Consider the following 27,588-nt stretch of genomic DNA (forward strand, 5'->3'; position numbering starts at 1 on the left):
TGATTTGACTCTACAGACATGTGACCATTGCAGCCAACCAGTCAATTTATTGGTCACTGGTGTGACCAGTCATTGATCACATGCCCGTAATGGCCAGGAACGTAGGTAAAGATAGAAGAGGAGCAGTTGGAATTGGTAAGGTGAGTATATTTTATTTTTTATTGTACACCAAGCTGGAGGATTTGTGAAAAAAATTTTAACGGGTGCACAAACTTTTTAAAGAGAACCTGACACCTGATACATCCTGCCCAATCCCTGGGCAGCATGAATCAGTCACTGGCTGTAAGATTCCAGCCAGGTATGTCTGAGTCTGAAACACCGGGGACCAAGACCTCCCTATAAACTAGCTGGAAAGGCGGGTCCCTCCGCCCATTGCCCTGAATTGGAAGGTCTCTGCCTACATGCAGGGCTGGGATGAGGGGCAGGTGGGGTAGGTCACCTCACACAGGAGGACAGGGGGCGCTATATGAATTGAAGAACATTACATGACTTGTGGAATCGCTTAAAAGGAAATGAGCACTCTTATCAGTGAGAGGAGATCGGCGTTAACAGTTACAGGGGGACGGAGAGCAGTGAGTGCGGCTGACATAACTCACTGCTCCTCTGTCCTGTTACTCCAGGGGCGGTTACAGTGGGTCCTGAGTAGACATCCCCTCCTCCTTACACGCTGCCTGGCGTCATTCTGCTCTGTTCCTGCCATCTACTCCTGATCTCAGGAAAGCTGCATTCACAGCAAGCAGAGATAAAACATGATAATAATGGAGAAAGGGTGATAGGGAGTAGAAGAGTGAGGGAGTCCACACCTGGAGGACAGGAGAGGTGTGAACTCCCTGCAAGAGAGTGGGATTATAGTATTAGGGGCAAGTGGAATGGGTAGGTGACAGTACAGAGACAAAAACAGGGGAATGGCAGGAATGTTACTGACCTCACTAACAAACACTTCTCAGCATATCTATGTACAACATACATGTAGCAGTGCTGAATTTGACAAACTTAGCACTGCTACATCTGACAAGCTTTGACAGCTGGCATATCAGCAAAGCAGTACTACAGTAGTGGTAGTCACCCAATAGACTCTTGGTAATCGATCTGTGTATAAAGCAATTGACGACATCACACTTTCCCCCGTACCGGAGGTCCGCTGCCTCGGAGTAACCCTCGACTCTGCCCTGACCTTCAAACCGCACATCCAAGCTCTATCCACCTCCTGCCGCCTCCAGCTTAAAAATATTTCTAGAGTCCTTGCCTTCCTCAACCCTCACTCTACTAAAATGCTTCTGCATGCCCTCATCATCTCCCGTCTCGACTACTGCAACATTCTTTTCTGTGGCCTCCTTGCCAACACCCTCGCACATCTCCAGTCTGTCCTTAACACTGCTGCCCGACTAATTCATCTCTCTCCTCGCTACACCTCCGCTTCTCCCCTTTGCAAATCTCTTCACTGACTCCCACTCCCTCAGCGTATCCAATTCAAATTACTAATACTGACCTACAAGGCCATCTACAACCTGTCTCCTCCATACATCTCTGAACTAATCTCCCGATATCTTCCCTCACGTAATTTCCGATCCTCCCAAGACCTCCTTCTCTCCTCCACACTTATGCGCTCCTCACCCAACCGCCTCCAAGACTTCTCCTGAATAGCCCCCATCCTCTGGAATTCTTTGCCCCAACACGTCCGGCTATCAATCACACTCGGATCCTTCAGACGGAACCTGAAAACTTATCTCTTCAGGAAAGCTTACAGCCTGCAATGATCCCCGCTGCCTCCTCATCACTACTGGAGCTACCACCTCACCATCACTGGAGCTGCTGCAACCCCCCAACCTACTGTCTCCTTCCCCACCATCCTGTAGAATGTAAGCCCGAAAGGGCAGGGTCCTCTCCCCTCTGTATCAGTCTGTGATAGTTAGTTTGTTTACTGTAAGTGATATCTGTAATTTGTATGTAAACCCTTCTTTTGTACAGCACCATGGAATCAATGGCGCTATATAAATAAATAATAATAATAATAAAAAAGCAAAGAGTACCCTAAAATGTAACCTTTAATTGAACTTGATATATACTGTATATATAAAAAAAAACCAAAACAATCAGGTAGCAGATTAAGATAACAACCACCAGACACTACATATTATAAACATAGCCACGAATAGAAAGTACAGTATTGCATAAAGCGCCCACGGCGAGAACAGAGCAGGTATAAAATTGGAAGGATCTCACCCTTGTCTTGACACATCTGCCCATGGAATGCAGCACTGGAGGAAGGGGAACAATAAATGTATAACCCTATAATCGTGCCTGATGTAAAAACTCCTGCCATAACAAAGGCAATACCCAAGCGACACCTTGTTCATGTCAGCCCCCACAATCCTCTCCCTACGCGTTTTGGCCCTATTTCAGTGGCCTTATCAGGGGAATATGTAAATACATGGGGTAGATATAGGTATGGGTAAAAAAATGTGTCAGGCTGTGCAGTGGCACTAAGCCATATTAAGGGTGTCTATAGCTAGTTCTCAGTGGTGTCTCACAACCTCTGACCTGTGACGTTCATTCTTTGGGTGGCCGCTAGGAAGCTGCACGCTCTCTATACTTCACACTATATTTTTCCGCAAAAAACGATGGCAGAGCCTTCCGGCGAAACCCCTCAGGAGAACGACTGCAGGCATTCTCCTAAATCGGCTTTACTAGGGAAAATTTGTCGGCTGCGTCGGCGTCTAAATGACATTGTGTGCACATACCCTCTTGCAGTTTTATTTCCGTGAGCATTGGAGCTGCTTTTTGCGTTTTTTAACCACAGCATTCAATTATTTCACCATTTTTTGTTATTTTTTTTTACCCATTCACACGAATGCTTAAAAAACATCTGAAAAATGCATAAACAAAAGAAAATCATCGAGAACACGCATGATGTACACAGTGTTTTTACTGGCAACACAATGCATTTTTACTGCAGAAAAAAGCAGCAATAGAGCAATTTGTGAACAGATCCATAAAATAGTTTTAATAATTGACTCAAGGTGGGCTGGGGCGCAACGTACGGTAACTAATCTGCCTATGGCACCAAAATACGCTGTCACGGCACTAAGTGTCAGGTTCACTTTAAGAAAATATATATTGTAGTTATTTGCTGGAAAAATAGAGATTAAATATGAATGTAATCATTTGCTACAATAATAGCTTCTATGTATAAACTAGGTTAAGTAAACACCGAAAGAAAAAGAGTTATCAGTGTAACGTGGATCTACTACACAGAAGAAACAAATGGTCAGACACTGGTTTCATGGGCCTTATATGAAATATGAGATAAGATGGAATGCATGAGCCGTACCTTCACACACCGGGCAGCATTCTCCGGGCACTTTCACAGGCTTCAGACAGCTCTGACCACATGCTGTAGCAACGCAATGTGGCTCGCCATTAATGCACTGGCAGAACGTACAGTCGTCTTCCCTCCAGCGATCACCATGGCTTCTTATCTGTCCATTAGCGTAACAACCAGCAGGATCATGGACTGGGTACACGGGATCTGCAGAGAAGACAAACACTGTTGTATGATATTAATAGCAGTAGGAATTCTACTGCAACGTATAGAAAGAAAAAACAAGCATCAAAGAACTTCCAAACACCATTTTCATATTTTTTCTATGTTATGAGCCCACAGATTTCCATTGAGGTTTTCAGCCTATTTACAAACCGTCTGATATTTGGAATCCATCGATACAAATGATAATTTCTCAGCCAATCACTGCCCCGAGTGAAGACACGCCTCAGACAATGATTGGCTGAGAGATACAGCGCTAGGACTAGAAACCGCAGGGGAGCTGAGCAGCGTTGGGACAGAAGTGGTGTGGGATCACTGGCCGTTGCTTCTGCCCAGCTCTGAGTCATTGGTGATTTTTTTTCTTCCTAAGCCCTTTAATCTACATTATCTTTTATTTTTGCTGATCTTGAGTTAACACCTTTGTTATAGCAAAGCTGCATCCACTACATTAGAGCGGAAAAGCTGATCACTGCCTGCTTGTTCACTGTCTGCGCTATACAGTGCAATTCTAGAGAACTTTGTCCAACTAGTGCAACACTAACTTATCTTAGGGCCTTATAAAAGCTGTAAATGGGGGCCTCCTCCCACCTTCTTAAAGATTTGGGTTCACTCTGTGTTCATTGTTACAGGGCCTGACAACAATTCAAAAGTGATCAGTTTTTGCTCTTATTTTATCCCTTCTGCTCTTCTATTTTTTCCTTTTTAATCTGCTATATGGTTTCAAACATATGGGTCTTTTTATTGACTGCTCATGTTTATGGTCTTTACCAGGGGTCTTTAGGCTGCCCTGTATTAGTACCCTGTGAGCAATGCCCCTTAATCATTAAAATTAGCAATAAATATAATGGCTCATATCTCTGGATCTGTATGGATGCTTAAGAAAAATCTCAAAATGGCATATCAAGGGGAGCAGCAGGAATAAAGTAACAGCAAAATCTGTCCCCTTTTGCCCTGGTGATAGGACCTCTTTAAAGTGGAGAAGGGTTCTCTTCTCAGGATTCCTTCTTAGCAGCTAGCTATTAACTGCACAATGTAATTATATTTATCTAGAATATATATATATATATATATATATATATATATACACATATTCCCCCCATTAGTTTTATTTATTTACTTATTTGGGGGGTGGGGGGCATTTGGCCTACTAGCCCTAAGCTTGACATTAAAACATGCTGTGCTTACATAAGGGCAACATATTCCGTTCAATCAGACATTACTAGGGGCAAATAGTTAATAGTTTTAGCAAAGAGGAAGAACTGTTTAAAAACCTTCTAAATTACCAGCTTTGATTAACTTCCAGGGACCCTGTCTCGTCAGCCTCTTATTGGCACTGTTCAGTATACGGTATATAAGAACTCAATTTCAATTCAATTATCTGCCCAACTAATTCTATCTTCTGCTATCATTAATCTTAATGAAGACTTACAGGAACATCTTAATTTCACAAGTTCTGATTGTAGGAATGGAAGATCGCTGTCAATAATAATTTATGCATGCCCTTGCTGCACTGATAATGAAACAGAAGGAAAGAAAAAAAGCTCAGGCTGATGTCTCGCTGCTGATTTGTGGATGTTTAATTGTAAAGAAAACATGTACACAAGCGCAGCGGAGTTTTATTCTGCCATTTTACAATGTTTATGTATTTAGATCTTCTAAACTACACATTTATTTTAAGTGCTGAGCACAGAACAATTTAAATACTTCTTATTCCACTGATCTCAGGAGAGTAAATGAATTTACAAGCTGACAATCCATTTTTCTTACAAAGATCCACCCCCTCAAAAAAAAAAAACCTTAACAAGGTGTCCTGCTGTTGGGTCTCCCATCAATCAGCTGTAATGTATGGAGATGGTGCCAACATGTGTTTAATTTTCTGACAACAGCGGAAAGTGTAACAATTCATGTAAATGCTTAAATTTTAGTCCGGGACCACACTGAGACAACAGTCGCTCAGCACTGCATTGCAGTGTTATACAAGTGAATGGGTCTAGAGTGCAACACCTAAAATACTGCGACAAGCAAGGTGCCAAAACTCCGACCGAGCCAGATCTTTTGTGACTTGTTTGCCGCTGTTTTGTAGGTGTCGCAATGTGACCCCTTTCACTCGTATAGCGCTGCTATGAAGTAGCAGTAATGAGCCAACACCCAGTCACCATGTAGCCCTAGCCTTAAGAAAGCATTGCTAATTTCCAAATTGCTTGTGTTAAAAAGTGTGTCGTGTTTTTTATGAGTTTTCTTTTGTTCATGTATTTTTTTCAATGTATTTTATTATTTTATATAATTAGACTTATGACATAATGCATCAAAAACCATGCCAAGAGCAGGATGTGGTTTAAAGAAAATGCTGACAAGGGTAAAAATGAACAGACATGACAAAAAAATTGCAAAACAACGACTCTATTAGAACAAATTTTTATATTTCCCCATTAAATTTGACATAATTTCAGCCTCTATTTTTTCTGCAAATGAATAGATGAAAATGAACAACGCCCCCAAATAAAAAGTGAATGTGTTCCTAAAAAAACAGCCTAAGATATCCTCTTTACCTTCCTAAGTCCTATATCTTTTGAGATTTGATATACAACTTTTTAATTGGCATAATACCCATTTAGACAGGTCAATAATCGGGGAACGCTCTTTCCCAACTATGAGCCCACCTGAAAAGTCCAGTAATCAACCAACAAATGAGCAAAACTCTCACTCTTCAGATGTGATGATTTCAAGCAGGCTTAAAAGGAGTAAGCAAGTTTTTGCTATGTAATCTGAGGGCAGCATGAGGTAGGGGCTGAGACACTGATTTCAGCGATCTATCACTTATTAGGCTGTGTGCTGTTGTTTCAAAACAAGGAGTGTTTTACCAACAGGAGATTCACTGCCAGACTGGTATCGCATGAAACCTGGTCCAACCACACCCCCAGCATCTGACTGTGAATATATAATGTACACTGAAAGCTGTGGTGTGGGCGGGTGCAGCTTTCTGAGCTCTGCTACTCGTTACATCTAAAAGCTCTGATTGTGTTACAACTGCTGCACCCAGTAACCTAAGTGAGACATCACTGGAATCAGGGTTTCTTTTCCCATATTATTATGATTTCAGGTGAGGTAGCAAAAATCTGTGACAGATTCCCTTTAAAAAATCATCACTGGCAACACATCGTCCTATATAGACAAGTGATGTGCTGCCCATAACATGATATTCTATGGGCACAGAACAATCATACTAATGATCGCTCTGTGCACATAAAATGGTGGTCCTTTCTAAAAAGGACGCTACTGCCAATCGGCTTGCAAGAGCAAACTTTCAAGACAATGGCACTGCATAATAATGCCGAGACGTGAATATGTTGATAATCTGATGTGTTTCATTCATGACAGCCACGTTCAGTCATTATAATGTTGCTTGTATGGTGAAGCCCAGATGTGCAACACCGGTCTTAGACTTCTAAATTATTTCCTGTCGAGGTGGATAAACCTTGCCAAAGAAACACATGTGAGCGTTACACTAATTCTTGGTAATCGTCTTATTACCGACACAAACTGTTATGTTAACCAGAAATAAACTACTCAGCAAGGTGCATGGTCAAGTGGCAGCTCCATCCTGGGGGTAATGACCCTGCCTAGGGCTGATACTTTTCTGTGTGAATGGATGAACGGATCAGTAAGCGGCACCAGGTCCATCAGATGCTGGAGGCAGATGTCTTGGGCAGATGTGCAGCATCTCCGGCTTTATGGGGGAAGTGAGCAGTGAAGTTATCAGGCAGCGATGCAGACTGAAGAAAGATATTGGAGGTGACTGAGGAATGGAGATTATCTCATTCCCTTGTGAAGTGGAACACTTGGAACAAACGCTACAGATATATACAAAAACTACATAAAAGCAAAGTAAACCGAACACACGTGTATACAAAATTTTCAATGTACTTTCTGTATCCACCTTCGACAGTTGTCAAGATCTCGTCTTGCATTTAAAGGGAATCTGTCACCCCATTTTTGGCCCATAAGCTGCGACCACCGCCATCAGGGGCTTATCTACAGCATTCTGTAATGCTGTAAATAAGCCCCCTGATGTAATCTGAAAGATAAGAAAAACAAGTTAGATTATACTCACCGGGGGGCGGTGGGTGTCGCGGTCCGGTCCGGCGCCTTCCATCCTCTAGCGATGACGTCCTCCTTCTTACTTCTGCCGCGGCTCCTGCGCAGGCATACTTTATCTGCCCTGTTAAGGGCAGAGCAGAGTACTGCAGTGCGCAGGCGCCAGGAAAGGTCAGAGAAGTCCGGCGCCTGCGCACTGCTGTACTTTACTCTGTCCTCAACAGGACAGATATAGTACGCCTGCGCAAGAGCCGCGGCAGAAGTAAGAAGGAGGACGTCATCTCTAGAAGATGGGAGGCGCCGAACCGGACCGCGACATCCATCGGACCGGACCCCCGTGTGAGTATAATCTAACTCGTTTTTCTTATCTTTCAGGTTACATCGGGGGCTTATCTACAGCATTACAGAATGCTGTAGATAAGCCCCTGATGGCGAGAGCCGCATCTTATAGGCCAAAAATGGGGTGACAGATTCCCTTTAAAAGGAACCTTCATTGTGATGGACACATAGTTGCAGTACTATTTAGGCTCAGTTTTCACACTGCAAATGCTCCATGATGCAGAATCTACACCAGCACGCGACCATTTTTTTTGCTGTAATACCTGTAATTACCAGCAGTGTAAAATTACCAACATATTTTCAGCTACTGGAAGCAAAGTTTCTACTGACTGACAGCAAGCAGAGTACTTAAAAACGGCAAAACATTGTTACAAAAAATATATAGCAACTTTTTGACTGAAACTAAAAGGTCTATAAAGAAGACCAGCCATAAGGTAAGAAGTGACCAGTTTTTGCTTTTGTTTGTTCACTGCTGCTCCCCTGTGATGTAGTTTTTTTACTCCTCCTTACTGTTTCCAGAGACATGCGCCTTTTTTTAATACTAATTTTTATGGTCTCCATAAGTGGGTGTGACTTACATGATTCTCTTGGGGCGTGTTATTTTTCTGCTTTGCATACCTATCTTGTGAGCCACGCCCCCTTGTTACAGGCTATACAATTGTGCACTGTGTGAGAAGGTCCATATCTCTAGAACCGTAAGACGGATTAAAAAAAAAAAAAAAAAAAAAGATTATGATTATTCAGCGGAGCATTAGGAATCAAATAAGGGACCTGTTTCACTTGGCGATGCACCAGTGATCCCGACAACGATACGACCTGGTAAGGATTGCTGGTGTGTCGCTAAATGGTCACTAGTAAGCTGCCAAACAGGCAGATCTCTTCAATGACGCAGCAACCATCCAGCGATCCTCGGCGGTCATTGGGGCCTTGTCACACAGCAGCTTTTCTGAACGATTCCAGCCTGCGTCCCTGAATTCTGCGTCGCCAACGCAGAACTCGCTCGTCGGGTCAAACACAGCGATGTGCGCTGGCCAGCGGGACACCAACGATGAAAAAATGGCCCAGCACATTCAAGCACGATCAGCGATATCCAGCGGGGGGGCTGGTCGCCGCTGCGTGTCACATGTAGCAAGATCACTGGAAAGGTCGCTGTTGCATCACAAAATTGGTGACGCTTCAGCGATCTCACTATGTGAGACGGGGGCTTACGAGTCAAAACTGACCACTTTTGTTCTGATAACAGGTCCTCCTTAAAGCCCCCCTTCCAATTAACCCTTTCAGTAATCACAGATTATCTGATCACAACTTGCCATATACATCATGTCCGATCCATCTTTTTCTGCCAGTGTACATTTTCTCCTGTACCGAGCTACACAAAGCATCCAGTTCCTTTGGGACTGCAGAATACAAGTAAGTCCACGTGTTTATAAACTCTAGTATCTTATTCACGCGAATCTGCAGAAAATAGCTGTTGGGCTCTAGTGCTTTCCAATGCCTTGACTGTTTTCTCCGTAAAATCGTTACCTTTTTACTTCAAAGAGGGAAAATTGTGATGTATAAAATTACATGTAAAAAAGCTTGTGATGTGGCTTCCAGAAAACACTGAATAGTTCTGCAGATGTGGTAGTGATGAGGCTTTCTGCAGCATTACTACCTGAATGGGTAAATGGGTTCCTCTGCTGAATAACAATTGTTTGTAATATTTGCCTCAAATGCTAGAAGTCTAAAACATTTTATATTTGCCAAGTACAGGGTGTGACAGTCCTGAGGACACACCAATAAATCTGCTCTGGGAAACAGAACTTTTGACAATTTGTAGCTATGCAGCAAACACTAGGTGCAGACGTCCTGCTGATTCTCAACAGGTATCTCACTGTTTGCATCACCTGGTAATGAGTCCTTACTAATGCTGATAAATGACCTTACCTTCACAAACTGGGCAGCACTCCCCTTCTGGCACATAATAGCGGTCACAGTGCAGCTCTCCGCACTGAGCTGAGAAACAGATGGAAACACCTCCTTGACACCGACAGAAGCGGCACGCATCCATACGGAACATATCTCCATCGTAATACTCCACATTATTAAATATACATGCTGGCTTTGTCTCTAAAAAGAAAGAATAACAAAATAAATGTTTTCATTTCTGACAGTTACTAAAGAAACCCCTGACCTTATAAATTTGGTAAAGCAGAAAGAATCTCATTACAGGGGTGTTGACTACTAGGACAACCGCTTCTTAAACTAAATGTTCGACCCCGATAAAATAATAAAGCCTATACTCACCTCCGATGCCGGCTCCGTTCCAGTGGTGTCGGCACTCGCGGTACCAGGGCTGTGATGCGGTGGAATGACACGTGATGCCCAGTTCCCAATCAGCGCTGGCGTCACTGTCTCCGCCTTTGGACAAACTGAACATGAAGAGGACGTTCAGGATGAGCTGCTCTCTGGCTTCCTCTTCATGTTCAGTTTGTCCGATAGTGTGGACAGTTACGTCAGCGTCAGGTGTCAAAACAGGGCATCACAGCCCCAGGCAGAGAGAGTGCCAACATCGTAGGAACAGCGCCAGCACGGGATGGGAGTATAGGCTTTGCTATGTTATCGGGGCATAACATTTAGGTTAAGAAGGGATTGTCCTAGTAGTGGACAAACCCTTTAAGGCTAGGTTCACAATTAGACATTGCTCTATGTCGAACAATTTCCAAAAAACTATATCCCTACCCCGACAATTCCCAGACCGAGCCATTCAATTGAAGCCGTTTGAGGTCAACAGAATCACTGTGGACACTGTCTGGTCTCCATACTGGCAGTGTTCATATTTTACAGATACACACAAAAACCGTAATATAGTAGAAATAGTGGGCACCACAAAAGTATAGATTAGGAGATAGGGTGCTACTAACAGCACAAAAAAGATTATGAGATTTGGAAAAGAAAAGCTATGCAGAATAAAATAAGGAACAGTAAAAAATGGCTTTAAAATAGTTTAAAAACAATTAAAAACACAAAAGACACCATTAAGAAAAAGAAAATAGGCAGGGTAAGACACAATAGTTCCAAAAGCATCAATAAGAATACAAAAAATATTAGTAAATATGCACCATCTATTCGGTATGTACATATTGATATTTTTAGGACTACTGTGTCTTACCCTGCCTATTGTCTTTTTCTTAATGGTGTCTTTTGTGTTTTTAAACTGTTTGGCACTCAAAGTTTCAATCAAGCCATTTTTTACTGTTCCTTATTTGTGGGTGTGCACCTTTATTCTGCGTAGATTTTCTTTGCAAAATCCGATATACACAAATATGTGATATAGTTGTCTGAAAAAGACAAATACTGCCTAGATAGAGGTCAGTTTGCACAGTGACTTTGTTGGCTTCATTCAATTAAATGCCTTTAGGTTTTTGTACTTGAAACATACATGAAAGCACTGTTTGATCTGCTTTATATAGGCACTTTGCTTAAAGAGGGCCTTTCTCCAAGTTTATCATGTAGAACTGAACACACAAATTAATAAATTTTTGTTTTCATTTCGCCTGTCCGTTGCGGATAAATTACATCTCACACAGGAGTAGCCCAGAACAGACTGCTCCTGTGTGAGACATATGATGACGACCTGCTCTCATTGCCAAATGAATACAAGTTACTTGTGCACAACAGATATAAGTGTCACACTCTTAGACATCTACTCTAGGCTATGGTGGAAATGTGTTCTTTTTCTTCTATGCTGCTGTCTGCTTATCATTGGCAGGAGATGTACAAGCCCTGACTGGAGTAACATTTCTGGTGATGGAGTACACCAGTTGTAAATGCACCTAATTCATTGAGTGTCATGCACGCCTTAATGCGTTATCTCACTCCAGCAGTGCCATCATCAATACTAGTGTGCATAAAGCTGGTCTTAATAAATCAAGAAAGAAAAGTGGTTAGACAGTGTAGTTAGGGAAGGATAGGGACTTAATAAAAATATATTAGAAAGTAGTTTAGATTATGGCACTAAATAGATAGGGATTTAGAAGAAAATTTACTTTGGACTTCAACCTTTAAGTAAATTTTTCACAATTCAAGTGTAAAACCAAATACAAAAAAGGCAAGACTCACAACTTTTATATTTTATGCACATTGCTCTTTGGAAAAAAAAAGAAATAGTAATACTCTTTTTGTCTCAAGTCTTCAATAAAGTCAGTGTATGTCACTTGAGTTATTATACTATTTACCATGCTGTCCTGAAGCAAGCAGCTCACAAGTGACACCTATTATACTTGACTAATACATATATGGGGGCAATCTATCTTATGATGGCCAGACTGCAACTAAGTTAAAGTTGTGCTGAGAGGACGAAAAAAGTCTTTACGATTTATCCGGAGTCTCAGTGGAACATCTATCATCATCTAAGAGGTGAAAGGCTTAAAATGGGCAGAATTTCAGCACTTTCCATTACCTGTGCCACCTCAGCTCCTACAGCACTTCCTTAAATTATACATGCAAGGGAATTTTTTTGAGAAATGATCAAACTGCCTGACAATGGATCGTCTGTAGACAGCACTCAACTTTATTACATAAAGGTGCTTAAGATGCAATCTGTGTGTTAGCGTAACCATTGATATCAAGGCCACTGGAGCCATTTGGCTAATGAAATGGTCTACAAGGTGCACAAAATGGAATCCATACAAAATTATCCTAGTTTGTACATGTCAATGTACATTGCCTAAAAAGTTGAAGGATAACTTTAACTTTAGAACTAAACAGATTCCCTTAAACCGGTTGGCTAATACTTTATTAATGATGGACTATCCTTGAGATTCCTGTGGCTGGAAGCACTTGGATGCTGTTGGAACCAACCCTGCGTTTTCTATAATGGTGCAGTCAGGAACTGCAGATTCACCCTCTTTTCTAGTGAATATCAGGTGGATCTACAGAACCCGGCCATGATCACTATAGTTTTGATGAAACTGCTGTGTTCGGGAACTGCCATCCGGCCCCGTAAACAACTGATCACTGAGGGTACTTGGTGTTGCACGCCCACTGATCAGATATTTATGCCCTATCCTATGAACGGACCATCAATACAAGAGTAGTGGCAAACCTCTTTAACAATAGTAAGTCCAATATTCGATGGATATCAATTAGGATCAGTATGTGGCAAAAGAGATCCAACAGCAAGTTCATCTCGGTTTCGTCACATTGAAAATTGCCACATGGCAATGAACATTGAATGTTTTTAAAGGGAATTTTTCAACAGATTTTTCTACCCCATTTGTGAGCAGCATTATCTAGGAGCAGGGACCCTGATTCCAGTGATGTATCACTTACTGGTCCGCTTGCTGCAGTTTTGATAAAATCCCTGTTTTCTCTGCTGCAGATCTACCAGTTCTCAGAATGCTGAGCTCTGTATATCTCTAGATTTCTGGGCACACTGTGCGTAAAACTGCCAATCAGTGGTAGGAGCAGGGTTATACATAGCTCTATAGAGGACTACATGGCAGCAGATTTACTAGTCCTCTAGTGGTAATATCCTGTTGATAACACAATGATTTTATCAAAATCGCTGGAACCAGGGGCTCTGCCGTTACATTATAATGCCCTCTGATTTTGCTGCAAAAACCTAGTGATAGATGCCTAAAACACCGGTTGGTGGCGTCTCAGACACAGAATCCATGCTTTGCAGTTTTTCCTGAGGAGCAACCTACACATTTTACATCTCTTTCTGTACAACACAGTGAAACTGGCTAATTTCACACCAAGCTTTTGGAGTGTTCATTGAAACTGGAGTGTTGAAATTGCTGCTACCCTCCCACCGGCCTTCACTTTCCACATATCATCGACTGACTTGTTAAGGTTAGTGTCCTCTTATATGGATCTGAGCAAATATATTGTGTTTATACTATTAAATCGAGATGTATGATCTCTGCAGAAAGACAGCTTTATAAATGCTGCTATCACAAGGATCATTTTCGGCCGGGCAGATCTGTGCTGTATCTCAGCGGCGGGTCAGATAGTGCATTCAATGCCCATTCAATACATCGGGCAGTGTTTCTTTTAGTTTACTATTTTGCTTCTATCTTTTGTACGTCAAAAGCAATTTGAATCGCCAATAGTACTTAAACAATTTGAAATAGCGTTACAAAAAACTAGACGTCATTTGTCACAGTCCATACAATTGGCTGAATCTGATAAATCACGCTACACAGCGATAGACTGCTCTCAATCCAACGCTTGGTGGTTAGGCGGAGCTTATGTACTATTGCGATCTGGAATGGCAATAAAGGATTAATGACAAAGTGCATCATGCTGAAAAGTCAAAATCAATAAACTTTCTGCATTCGATAGACACTGTGTCAATGATTTGTGCATCTTCTTTAGCTTTATGACATTAGATCCATCATCCATAGGTCTATGGTCATTACATGGCCTCATTCATTTCATCATATAAGATTGCACATTAGGGAGGAAACCTGCTGTGTGCTCTATGGGCAACCATGGAGACATAATTACACCCTACAGAATTCTTCCAAATTGTGTCAGCTTACAATGCCATAGCTTACCCCTCTTTTATGTCATGGTATGTTGTATTCCCAGCCCTCTTCATCTAGGGGGTTGTTTAGTGAGTTAAATCATAGATGTCCAAGTTAAAAGGGGTATTGCCATCTCAGACATTTACAATCATTTCTGTGTCCTCACCTCCTTAACCTTCATCTTTAAGGATAATAAGGGTGGTAACAAGGAATAAAAGTTATGTAAGAAGAATGACCGGTCTGGGGGTATCTGCTCTGCGTCGGGTCCGGAACTGGCGGGGCTGTCTCCTCTGTTGTCCGGGGGAAAGCTGAGGGGACCGGACCAATCTGGACATCCGGCAGCAGGGGGTGTGGCTCAACTAAAAAAGTCGCAGCGTGCGCGGAAGCAGCAGAACTTGGCGGGAACAGGCAGCACACAACAGGGACAAGGCCCCCGCCCGAACATCCCCGCTGCTATCTGCGGGGACGGTGAGCATAAATGTGTAACGCATGCCAGTTAGTCCCCGCAGAGCGAGGTGCCGAACGCTCCGGGCCCGTTAGGGCTGCGCGTGTGCCACCTAAGAGAACTGGGCAGGTGACCGTGAACTGTTCCCAGCCTCCCTGGTGTATATTTGCTGAGCCACATTGGGCTCAGACAGTGCTGTGGCTTGTACCCCACCTGCCACATCAACAGAAGGACTGAGGACATCGCGGAAGTTATCATAGACTGCTGCCGCCGGGACATATATCGTTATCTACAAGACTACACTGGACAAACCCCGCACCGGACGTTGCTGGCACCATGGTTCACTTCGTGAACTCTACTGCCTGATGACCGTCTGACTGGATAAGTTACACCTTCCAGAACCATATTGTTATTGCCAACGTTGTTTCCCCCCCAAATTAGTATATTCCTCTCATCTAAATTTCCTGTTTTTGCCCCTCATTTACCAAGTCATCTCCCTGCGTGGAGTATATCCTTGTTTAATTTTAAAAAAATTAACCCTTGCTCTTTCTCCTGACCGTCACTGCATCCCGCAACCTGTTATCTCACAGTTACAAAGGTCCATTGCAGTTTTGGAAAGAGCTAAGTAAGCTTGTTTGGCTATTTCTTTTACACCAGAGACATATCATAATGTACCCTTGACTAGCTGGACCTCCTCCAATTACTGACATGCTTGTTAGTAAATACCTGCACTGCTTAACCAACCAGTAACCACAATTACGTCTTTTTACTGACATGAGATATAAGAGGATAGAATCCCTAGCGGGTGAAAATACAGAAGTTGTCAGCTGTACACTGTAGAGGACACCCTGCTGCATCAGCCATGATCGGATTTGGCACCAACCATTCACCCCTTAGATGCTGCTGTCAATAATGTCAATGGCATCTAGATGGTTAACAGAGTGTGGAGGTTCCTCTGTAACCCCACTGGCACCCTGAGATTGTGATTGTTTGGTTCTCAAGGCAATCCAAGACCAAGTAATGGCTCTAGCGCCTGTCAGCAGCGATAATGACCTGTTCAGAAGTTAGCAACATTTTAGCCCCTTCACGAAATATGATGTATATTTATGTCTTGTCTCTGACAAGTCGGAGCCCGCATCTTTCCCCGAACATGATGATTGATTTAATCAGCTGTCATGTACCTTAAGCAGGTACGGGTGGAGCAGTGGTTCCGTCCGCAGCTATTAACCAGTTAAATCAGTGATTGGCAGCGGGATTTAACAGGAACCAGCCAGAAGCGCTTCATTCCAGCTGCCCATCAGCACCCTTGGAGGGACAGCAGAAGACCGCCATGCCTGCCATTACAGTACTCCGGTGAACACCGGTTTGTGGCCGGCGTTCATAGGAGACCATGATTTATGCTATACACAGCAGCGCTGAGGAACTGCTAAGTACAGTGCAAGAGATCAGACAATCGCAGATTCAAGCCCTTATACGGCCACATTGATGGAAATATAAAAAGTTATGGCTCATGGAAAAGGGGGGAAAAAAGGAAAACAAAAACAGAAAATGACCTGAGGGCGAAGGGGTTAATTTTAAAAACTAAAAATTTTCATTCCTGTCTTTCCACTTTGCATTAATAACTGAAAAGAACTTGAAGGGTTAATAAACTACCTGCCAGCGGTTTTGAATATATTGAGAGGTGCTGTTTTTAAAATAGTATCACTTTTGGGAGGGATTTTCCAATATATAAATTCCCCCCAAAGTCACTTCAAAACTGAATAGGTTCTGTAAATTTCCTTGAAAAAATGGAAAATTGCTGAAACCTTCGAACATCCTCACGAAATGGTATTGATGTAAAGCAGACATAAGTTAAATGTTATTGTTTAACTTTTTTGTGTGGCATGATGATCAGGATTATAGGTATACACTTTCAAAGTTTGAAAATTACTATTGTTTTGAAATTCTTGTCAAATGTCTGATATTTTCAGAAACTAATACAAAACATATTGATCTAAATTTCCCATAAACCTAAAGTACAATGTGTCAGAAAAAAATCTCAAAATCAATGGAATATGTTGAAGCATTCCAGAGTTATTGCCACATAAAATGACATATCAGATTTAAAAAATATGGCTAGGTCACTAAGGTGTTACAAAAACTATTTTGAGACATCTTAGAATTCTGTTGTGTACCGTTCCTCTGTAATCCCTCCTACAATTATATAAATAAATTTCAAACTGGGTGTAACCACTTCCCTTGTCAGTGTGGTCTGTCTGCCATGTCAGACAGTGCTGGACCCCCCATCCCCTCCGCCCAACTGGTTAAGGGCCCTTTACACACAGCGATCTCGCTGGCGAGATCACTGATTTTGTGACACATCAGCGATCTCTCCAGCGAGATCGCTGTGTGTGACATCCAGCAGCGATCGGCCCCCCTGCCGGGTATCGTTGATCGTGGTGGATCGTTCTGGGCCATTTTTTCATCGCTGGTCTCCCGCTGGCCATCGCGCATCGCTGCGTGTGGCAGTGGGAGCCAGCAGTGAGCGACGCTGCACACTGGTTACCAATGTAAAGGCAGGCAGGGCGGGAGGTGGAGGCAGAGCGGCGCACAGATCGGAGTAGCTCTGCTATCTGCTACTCCAGTCTGTCAGACCGGAGTAGCAGATAGCAGAGCTACGCCGGTCTGTTTGTGAGCCGCTCTGCCTCCACCTTCCGCCCTGCCTGCAGTGCACGCTGGTATCTAGGGTAAACATCGGGTTTCTAAGGGCCCTGCAGCCCTTAGAAACCAGATGTTTACGTTGGTAACCAGCGTGCTGGAGGGGCTGTCTATGTGACAGCTCACCAGCGATCAGCTAACAATGTCCCAGCGATCCCATCCACGTCGGATTGTGGGTGGGATCGCTGGGACATCGTTATGTGTAACGGTACCCTTACACTGAGCTGTCAAGTCACTCATACATTTCTAGGAAAAAATTACAGAGAAACAGTATAACACAACATTCCGAGAAAATATTCCCTAAAATTGGTATTTTACGGAGAACACAAATATTTATGTATTTACTACAATAGATACCATATATCCAGAGAGATGGCAGGCTCTTTTTAAGCACAAGCTACCTTTCATTAGGGGTCGTGGCCCCTCTGACCTCCTCAAGTACTTCAGATCTGTGAATTTTGTCACCATAAATCAATTTCAGAGCTGATTAGTTTAAACATAATATTGTCATTGTGAAGTGTGGGGTAAAATGAAGCTTGCGTTTCCAGCACAGAATTGTGTTCCGACTCTTAAAAGCCTTACATAACAAAATCCTTAGAAATGGCTTTTTATGTTTTATCGTATGATGTTCTTTAAAGAAAGTAACACAAATAAAACACAGGAGGACGCAAAGTGCACATAAACACCAACAAGATTAAAGAGGAACAGTAAAATCCATTATTATAAAGCCGAACGTGATCAAGCATGTAGCGTGGAAAATCCACCTCAATATCTACAATGAAATAATGGCCAAAAGACTTATCCCAACTATACTTTTTATAGCACTTTTTAACAGTATTTTAAAATATTGTATATAAACGTACATAGTATTGTAAAATAATAAAGAACCATCTTCATTTTCCAATCCCAGCTGTTTAAGGATCGCTGATCGGCTACATACAAGCAGATCAGTGGTGTAGAAACACAGAAAAAATTGTTAACACGATTGTTTTATGCACATAAAACACCATGTTATTAGCAGCAAATGTCCGGGTTATATAGAAAGATATAATGTAGAGAACGGTGCTACTCATCTCTGTGTGCTAATAAAAGAAAGAAGAGCAGGATTCCCTCTCTGTCTGCTGTGCTGTGTACGGGAGCGATCATAGCAGCTTGTCTCCTCCCACCAGCTCAGAGTCAATTGCAAATTAGAGATAGAACATGCAGTCCAGAAAAGTGTTAAAAATTTCAGAGGCAAAAAATTTAATGACCTTTATATTATTGCTCGTGTACTCATACAGGACAGTTTATTCTGAAAAGTTACTTGAAAGTACAGTTACCCTTTAACCTAACCAGACACCACATTAGCATAAAATGTACAAACCAAGTACAACACAACTAATAAGCTTTCTTTAGCCAAGAAAATACCCCTCAAACACCACCAACTACCCAAGGCTCTATCACTGATATAGTCATGCATTACCATGTTTCAGTAGGACATTATGTGTACACGCTCCTTCATTCTAAATCTAAAGATCAGCATAGATTTGTTACCATCATCCCCCACAAGTGAATAGTACTTTAATTGTAGATTCTAGTCAAATATGTCCAGAAACTGTCGTGAATCTTAGGGTCTGAAACTTACCACCCCACTCGTTTTCATTGGGTGAGTCCTCCATTTTAGCACTCTGCTACCATTATAGGAGCTGGAACTTCTATTCCATCACTTCCACATTGCATACCTGCCCCAAACTGAAAGCCCATGTCCCAGTTATGGCTGCATGCAGTTTGATAGGAGACCTTCCCACTCTCCCTCCGATGTCTCTGAGGGCTTCTGTTGCTGGACTAGGGATGCACTCAACAGACTGTGGACAGCAAGTTAGACAAAAGGTAGGAATCTCATGGCCGGCACTTTGAAGACCACATAAGTTTTAAAGAGTATCTAAACCATGGTATGATTTTTTTCTAATGCATCCCCTCATTAATGCCCTGTAGATAGGCGAGGGTCCTTAAACCTCATTGCAGCAGCCCTCCGGTCACAGAACAGCTGATTCATCACTGCATTCTCGCCAGTGTTTTTGCCATGAATACCTCTCAAATAGTGACTTTTTGATTTGCGAAAAAATTCATCAAATGATTTGTGCGTTTTTCAAGTTGTCTTTTGTAGTTTAGCTCCTCGTTTTCTGATTTTTATGTCAATAATAAAAATAATAATAATAAATTTTATTTCTATAGCGCCGACATATTCCGCAGCACTTTGCATTTCAGAGGGGATTTGTACAGACAATAGACATTACAGCATAACAATAATCACATAGATCATAACAGATACCAAGAGGAATGAGGTCCCTGCTCACAGTCTATGAGGAAAGAGGTAGACACGAAAGGTGGGTGGTAACAGTTGCCCTGATTGAATGGACCAGCCATAATGTTAAGTGTGTAACAGTACAGACACAGAGGGCTAATAGATGCATAAAGCATGTGGGAACATGATGCGGGGAACCTGGTTATGGTAAAACTTTTGGCTGTGCCACACAGGGATAGATTAGGTTAATGTGTAGAGGCGATAGGCCAGTCTGAATAAATGTGTTTTCGGGGCACGCTTAAAATTGTGGGGATTGGCGACTAATCGTATTGACCTTGGAAGTGCATTCTAAAGAATTGGCGCAGCACGTGTAAAGTCTTGGAGACGGGAGTGGGAGGTTCTGATTATTGAGGATGCTAACCTCAGGTCATCAGCAGAACGGAGGGCACGGGTAGGGTGCTATACTGAAACAAGGGAGGAGATGTAGGGTGGTGCTGAGCCATGGAGGGCTTTGTCGGGGAGGGTAATAAGTTTATACTGAATTCTGGAGTGGATGGGTAGCCAGTGTAATGACTGGCACAAGGTAGAGGCATCGGTGTAACGATTGGTGAGGAATATGATCCTGGCTGCAGCATTCAAGACAGATTGGAGAGGGGAGAGTTTGGTAAGAGGGAGACCGATTAGAAGAGAGTTACAATAGTCGAGACGAGAATGAATAAGAGAAACAGTAAGAGTTTTTGCAGACTCAAAAGTAAGAAAAGGTCGAATTCTAGAAATGTTTTTGAGGTGCAGATGACAAGAGCGAGCCAGTGATCGAATGTGGGGGGCAAAAGAAAGCTCGGAATCAAGTATGACCCCAAGGCAGCGGGCATGTTGCTGGGGAGTAATAGTGGAACCACACACAGAAATGGCAATGTCGGGTATAGGTACATTAGTACATTTAGTTAATGTCGCTATTCCAGATATTTTAGACTGATTCATTCATACAAGTCACTAAACTTGGCGCACCTCTATTCTAGCCCTCTCCTAATGTAACTTTATGCACATCAGTTAAAAAGTCACTTTTTTTTTTTTTTTAGATATTTTACAAAGCGGTCCAGTTTTTGTGCTAAAGAGACACTAAAAACAGTTGCCCGCTGAAATAAACCATTTGGGTGTTGCACAAAATTCATTAGATGAATTTGGCCCAAACGTCTGCGAAAACCACAAGTCAAAAAGGAAAAGTGTAAAACAATCCTAAAAGATGAAGGGGACTGTTCCTGCACACAGGGAGAAAGAAGCTATAGGCTTTCTATTGCGCCAAACCATCTGTGTGCCCACTCCGGAGCTAAATGCTTCTGCCCTGTGGTTTCAGCAATTACCAAGAGTCTCATGACCATGACCATCTACAAGGCATGTAAGGGGCTGCATTATATGAAAAAATTACAAAGATGTCGTTATTTCTTAAATTCAGTGATTTGCGGATTGTCCATTTATTATCCCTTAAATGAGATCAAATGAGACTTCTAAAGACTTCACAGATCGACTTTTAGACCTGTATTTCAGACGCTGATCTCTTGTTAATGCGAGTACGTGATGCTCAGTAAGAGCGGAGCCGCCATACATTTTATAGCATTTTACTGCATAAAATGATTAGTATAACATTTCCTCCGTCTTTCTGCATAGACTTAAATCTTACTTAATGAGAATAGAAACTCCTCATTCCATTCTGAAGCCTTTCCAAGTTGCTTTGCATTGCATCGTATTATATCACCAATGAAAGCATGTGCTTGAGCACTGCACAGATAACATTTATTCTACAATAATTCTATTTTTCTTATTGTCATCTTCCAGCTTATTCCATTGGAAAGAAATATCACAATATCAACTGGCTAACATTACGTTTTATTTCTATTTCAGCTCCCCGCGTCCTAACATCATAGTCAAAATGAAGAAGAAAAAGTCTAAGTTTCTTTGTATGTTACTGCAGGGCAAGAAAAATCCCAGGAGCCCGGTAGCCATTGGTGCCTAAAATTTGGTACCGACATGTTTTTTTTGTTGTTTTCCATTACATAGATATATAATACAAACGGCTGAAAAGAAGACATGTTCATCGTGATCAACAAAGAGAGGGGAGAGGATGTGGATTGAAGACCGGGTACATTTTAGATTCCGATCTTTAATATGGACCACAATGATAAGGAAAAAAACAAAAGAAAATAAAAACACAAGTCGTAAAACTACTAGGAATTTTCAATTTCTCTTTAAAAAACAACATATTTTTAAGAACAGGTGTATGGGGGACAGTAGCTTCAGAACTGCAAAAAAATTGAGGAAAATTTTGTCCACAGACACCAGCAGGATTAATCATATTTGTAGTTATATTTAGGTGATTAAAGAGGAGTTTTTTCTTATTTTATTTCTACTGCTTCCTTGAGTATTTTTTTAAGAATAGCCATATAGTTACCAAATTATGGGCTTTTTAATCATTTCTAGTATTTATGGGATTTTAAAGGAGGCCTGGTTCAGAGGGCTTTTACTGAAGATGTGTCTTAAGGATGCAAACCACACCCCCTTTTTAAAGACCAGAACAATTAATGCTAAATATAAAGAATCATATTTCTGTAACTATTTAGTGGATTTAAACAAATTAAATACAGAAAACGAAAGGGAACAATAGGAATAATATAAGGTTAAAAACTTCCCACTTTGCCCTTGTGAAAGGTTCTCTTCCAAGGATAGTTGGTGTTGGCTGGCTTCACACAGCCAATTTTCATGATCCAAGTACAAGCTGAAATGTCTGAACAACCTTTGGTTTTCTGGCATGGCTGTGGAGTCAAGAGTCGGAGTTGGAGCCCATTTTGGTGGAGTCGGAGTCATGGAAATTGAGAAGTCGGAGTCAGAGGTTTGGCTTACCGACTCCACATCCCTAGCAGGTCAGTGGAGTCGGAGTTGTAGCCTATTTTGGTGGAGGTGTAGTCGGAGTCGGTGTCGGAGGTTTGTTTTACCGACTCCACAGCCCTGGTTTCTGGACAGGAACTCAACATTCTCAGGCATAAATGGACTGTTCAGTTTGGGCCAGAAAACCTAAAGGTGGTCTGGATATTCTGGTCTGTACTTGGTACAGGAAAGCTGTATATCATTGTACCATGTTAGCCAGTAGATAGCAGATGTAGATCTGTACTTGGACAGTTAAAAGTTGGTTATGAAAAAGAGTCCCTAGAAGACTGTACTTCGCCATAGACTAGAGAAGCCAGAGAAGTGTCCATCCCGGAGAGGAGGAGTCAGTCTGTAGAACAGGAACTGATGATACTGAGTTGGTGTAAGCCATGTGTCTTAGTGGAACGTGCATGTTTTTACTTTATGAGATTTTTTTGGTCTTATGAAGAAAAACATTCTTTAACTTGTGTCTTACTGAAGACAAATGGTAAGTGATAGTGGATATGCTGATAGGAAAGAGCGGTCATTCTTCTCCTTTGTATCCTACTGAGGTCAACAAGTAATCCCACATTAGTACATCTAGACATAGAGGGGGGCTTCAGTTGTAAGAAAGGAGCAGAATTTTACAAGTGCACAAATGATATTTTATAATTCCACATTGCTTTTTATATCATTTATATGAAACATATTGAGAGAGAAAAAACCACCCCGCATACGTATCATCTGTGTTAGTGCACATTATTGTGTGGGTTGGTGTACGGAGTATAAACACATTATTTCACATCTATATAGGCCACTATAGCTGAATCCAATAGCAGCTGCTACAGTGAAATGGTTAAAAAAAAAAAACTTTCAGCAATCAATTCTCTTTATTCCAGTCATGTTTTAGGGAGCAGTCCGGATAGCAGCTTTATCTCTGAGAGTTATATGTCACTCATTGCTGGGGTTTAAATTGGAAGCCTGGAGGCATATATAGGCTCCGTGGCGTTTGCTTCTCATGTGAAAAGGTTTGAAAATCATTTGTATCGGATCTTATTTCCCTATTAATCATGAGATGAATCCGAGCTCACCGCAGCCTGTGGAAATGGAGTGAAATTACATTTTAAATGTGCATTAAAATAGCTGCAATTTGCGATATGACGGCTAGGATGTGATATTAACTAAAAGCTGCAAACGGCAGTCTGGCATCTTTTATAGACAGTACAATAAAGAAAGAAAGGGAAAACAGCACCGAAATGAGTTAGCAAATTATGTCCAACGCTCTGTCCTCATTCATTCCTCTCTGATGATGGATAAGTACGGTAGGACTTCTGTGGACTAATTGTGCTCACTATTATTCTACCTTACCAAAAGTTTTATTCTTCAGCCTTTAGAACAGAATTGAGCTTTTTTACTATAGTGTATGGGTGCGATATTATGTGTATCTGCAATGTAATCCATAACATATCTACAGACATTTTTAATTATAAGTATGTGAGGTGTTAGTGAGGCTCGAGGTATAGGTATCATCACAGGGGCTTTTTTGGCGCTTTTAAATTGGAAAATGATGGCAGTATATACATTACCCCATAAGACGATGTTATTTCATTACATTTATTTAAGTAACAACAAAGAAATTAGTTTTAAGTGTCATCAAACGCAAGAAACAGACACCTGATTAGGCCTCATTCACATGGCCATGTTTTATTATGTAGGTGAAAGTTTTTTTCCAGTGTAACCAGTGTTTTGTATTAGTGTGTCATCAGAGAATGTGTCCACGTTTACCACCAATATGTCATCACTGTTTATGATCAGCGTGTCATCCGTGTGTGCGTTTCTACCATCAGTGTGTCATCTGTGTGTGCGTTTCTACCATCAGTGTGTCATCCATGTGTGCGTTTCTACCATCAGTGTGTCATCTGTGTGTGCGTTTCTACCCTCAGTGTCATCTGTGTGTGCGTTTCTACCATCAGTGTGTCATCTGTGTGTGCGTTTCTACCCTCAGTGTCATCTGTGTGTGCGTTTCTACCATCAGTGTGTCATCCGTGTGTGCGTTTCTACTATCAGTGTGTCATCTGTGTGTGCGTTTCTACCCTCAGTGTCATCTGTGTGTGCGTTTCTACTATCAGTGTGTTATCCGTGTGTGCGTTTCTACCATCAGTGTGTTATCTGTGTGTGCGTTTCTACCATCAGTGTGTCATCCGTGTGTGCGTTTCTACCATCAGTGTGTCATCCGTGTGTGCGTTTCTACCATCAGTGTGTCATCCGTGTGTGCGTTTCTACCATCAGTGTGTCATCCGTGTGTGCGTTTCTACCCTCAGTGTGTCATCCGTGTGTGCGTTTCTACCCTCAGTGTGTCATCCGTGTGTGCGTTTCTACCATCAGTGTGTCATCTGTGTGTGCATTTTTACCATCAGTGTGTCATCTGTGTGTGCGTTTTTACCATCAGTGTGTCATCTGTGTGTGCGTTTCTACCATCAGTGTCATCTGTGTGTGCGTTTCTACCATCAGTGTGTCATCCGTGTGTGCGTTTCTACTATCAGTGTGTCATCTGTGTGTGCGTTTCTACCCTCAGTGTCATCTGTGTGTGCGTTTCTACTATCAGTGTGTTATCCGTGTGTGCGTTTCTACCATCAGTGTGTTATCTGTGTGTGCGTTTCTACCATCAGTGTGTCATCCGTGTGTGCGTTTCTACCATCAGTGTGTCATCCGTGTGTGCGTTTCTACCATCAGTGTGTCATCCGTGTGTGCGTTTCTACCATCAGTGTGTCATCCGTGTGTGCGTTTCTACCCTCAGTGTGTCATCCGTGTGTGCGTTTCTACAATCAGTGTGTCATCCGTGTGTGCGTTTCTACCATCAGTGTGTCATCTGTGTGTGCGTTTTTACCATCAGTGTGTCATCTGTGTGTGCGTTTTTACCATCAGTGTGTTATCCGTGTGCGTTTTTACCATCAGTGTGTTATCCGTGTGCGCTTTTACCATCAGTGTGTCATCCGTGTGTGCGTTTTTACCATCAGTGTGTTATCCGTGTGCGCTTTTACCATCAGTGTGTCATCCGTGTGTGCGTTTTTACCATCAGTGTGTTATCCGTGTGCGCTTTTACCATCAGTGTGTCATCCGTGTGTGCGTTTTTACCATCAGTGTGTTATCCGTGTGCGTTTTTACCATCAGTGTGTTATCCGTGTGCGTTTTTACCATCAGTCTGTTATCCGTGTGCGTTTTTACCATCAGTGTGTCATCTGTGTGTGCGTTTTTGCCATCAGTGTGTCATCCGCATGTGTCATTAAGTTTTTTCACGGATGGATAAATAAATAAATTACAAGCCTCTTTTACAATATTAAACACGGACTGATATTGATGCTATCCGTGTGCTGCACATATTTTTCAAGGACTCATAGACTTTATTAATCCGTGATACTGGACAACAACACACATGTCTACGTGAGTTTTGCATGGACACACAGACCGTGAAAAAACACAGACATGTGAATAGCAGCACAGACTATATTAGGTATGTGTAAGATCCGTGAAGAAAACAGATAGAACAAGTAACGGACGTCTGAATGAGCCCTTAGAAGGAATGGGAAGCTTTATGCTTTTATATAAAGTTTGTACACAGCAAAGTAAAGTTAAAATCCAAAAATATTCAGAGACTAAAAATGTTATTTCTTTTTAACTACAAAAGTATTAAGATAAAAACCTCCAATGTACAGTACAGAAAGACTAGAGGCTGCAAAAGTGTCAAATGAATTCTGCCATCTGGGATATCAAATTTCAAGTTTTAGAAGTGCTGTGTACTCACTTATCAATTCTTGCACAAATTTGGGAAATTCATGGTATGAATAGAGCATGCTGATGCTGTAAAGGAAGACTGTCAGTACAAAATTACTGTTCTAGCCAGGCGTTCGGTGCACCCTTGGTGTGACCAGACAGTTCCCCACACCTTCGGCTTGTGTACATGCAGAGCTGCCAATAACGGAAGAGGAGGGTGCAGAAAGATGGAAAACAAGTAGGTGATAAGGTGCACTGAGCCGCTCGGCCACACCAGGGGTGCACCAAGCATTTGTGCTTTGGTTGAGCAGTCAATTAGGTAGGCAATAGGTAGCACCCCGCTGAGTAATGACCAAATACTTTACTATTCATATCAAAGACAGAAGTGGAATTAAAAGGAATTGGAAACATACAGAACGGACTGAAAGTCCTTCATCCTTGATTTAACCATGACAATGGCTCAAAAACCAGAATCCAAAACCGTAGCAGCTTTCCCCCCAAAAAAATAATAGAGTGTGTACGAAAGTGCCAAAGTCTCCAAAGTTGAAGACAAGTAGCTGGAGCCTCTGGAATATTCGATGGTGGTGACTGATAACAAATGCTTGGCTGCCATCCACTGTGACATTGTAGTTTTCTGTCCATATACATGTAAACGATGGCAGCGCTGCGGCTCCATGAGGACAGGAGGGTTATTAAGTAACTCAATAAAAGAGAGACAAAGACCAATGTCCGGCGAAGCTAAAAGTAGAGACTCCGAAACTATAGTATAGTATTGAGCCTGAAAGTCACAAGATTGGTCCCAAACCCTCTAGGTGTCTAATAGCTATTTAAGTATCACATTGACTTGTAATGCTGCAATAATGTGCCTCTTTTACCAGCAATGCCAAGGATATGTCATGCAAATATTCTGGCATTGCAGTAATAACAAATGCTGCCAAGCTGTTGATTTATGTAACCTTTTTATGGAGCCAGAAATTCCAATAACTTTTACGCCATGTTT

General features: G+C 42.0%; 1 protein-coding gene and 1 long non-coding RNA gene across 2 annotated transcripts in view; one reads left to right on the forward strand and one right to left on the reverse strand.

The window, feature by feature from the left end:
* The window catches only part of CRIM1 (cysteine rich transmembrane BMP regulator 1), a 1,013,901-nt gene that overhangs the window by 312,302 nt on the left and 674,011 nt on the right, over window positions 1-27,588 (reverse strand). Inside the window, exons 6-7 of the mRNA XM_073557600.1 lie at window positions 9,905-10,087; window positions 3,332-3,529 (exon numbers count right to left, since the gene is read on the reverse strand). Coding sequence (XP_073413701.1) covers window positions 3,332-3,529; window positions 9,905-10,087 — 381 coding nt within the window. The remainder of the gene's footprint in view (window positions 1-3,331; window positions 3,530-9,904; window positions 10,088-27,588) is intronic.
* LOC141063372 (uncharacterized) lies at window positions 13,704-22,142 on the forward strand. The gene is made up of 2 exons (XR_012224862.1): window positions 13,704-13,816; window positions 21,819-22,142. It is a non-coding gene; the product is annotated as an uncharacterized lncRNA (long non-coding RNA).

Source organism: Dendrobates tinctorius, unplaced genomic scaffold, assembly GCF_039654945.1.
Source record: "Dendrobates tinctorius isolate UK_male_01 unplaced genomic scaffold, ASM3965494v1 ptg000250l, whole genome shotgun sequence".
Lineage (NCBI taxonomy): Eukaryota > Metazoa > Chordata > Amphibia > Anura > Dendrobatidae > Dendrobates > Dendrobates tinctorius.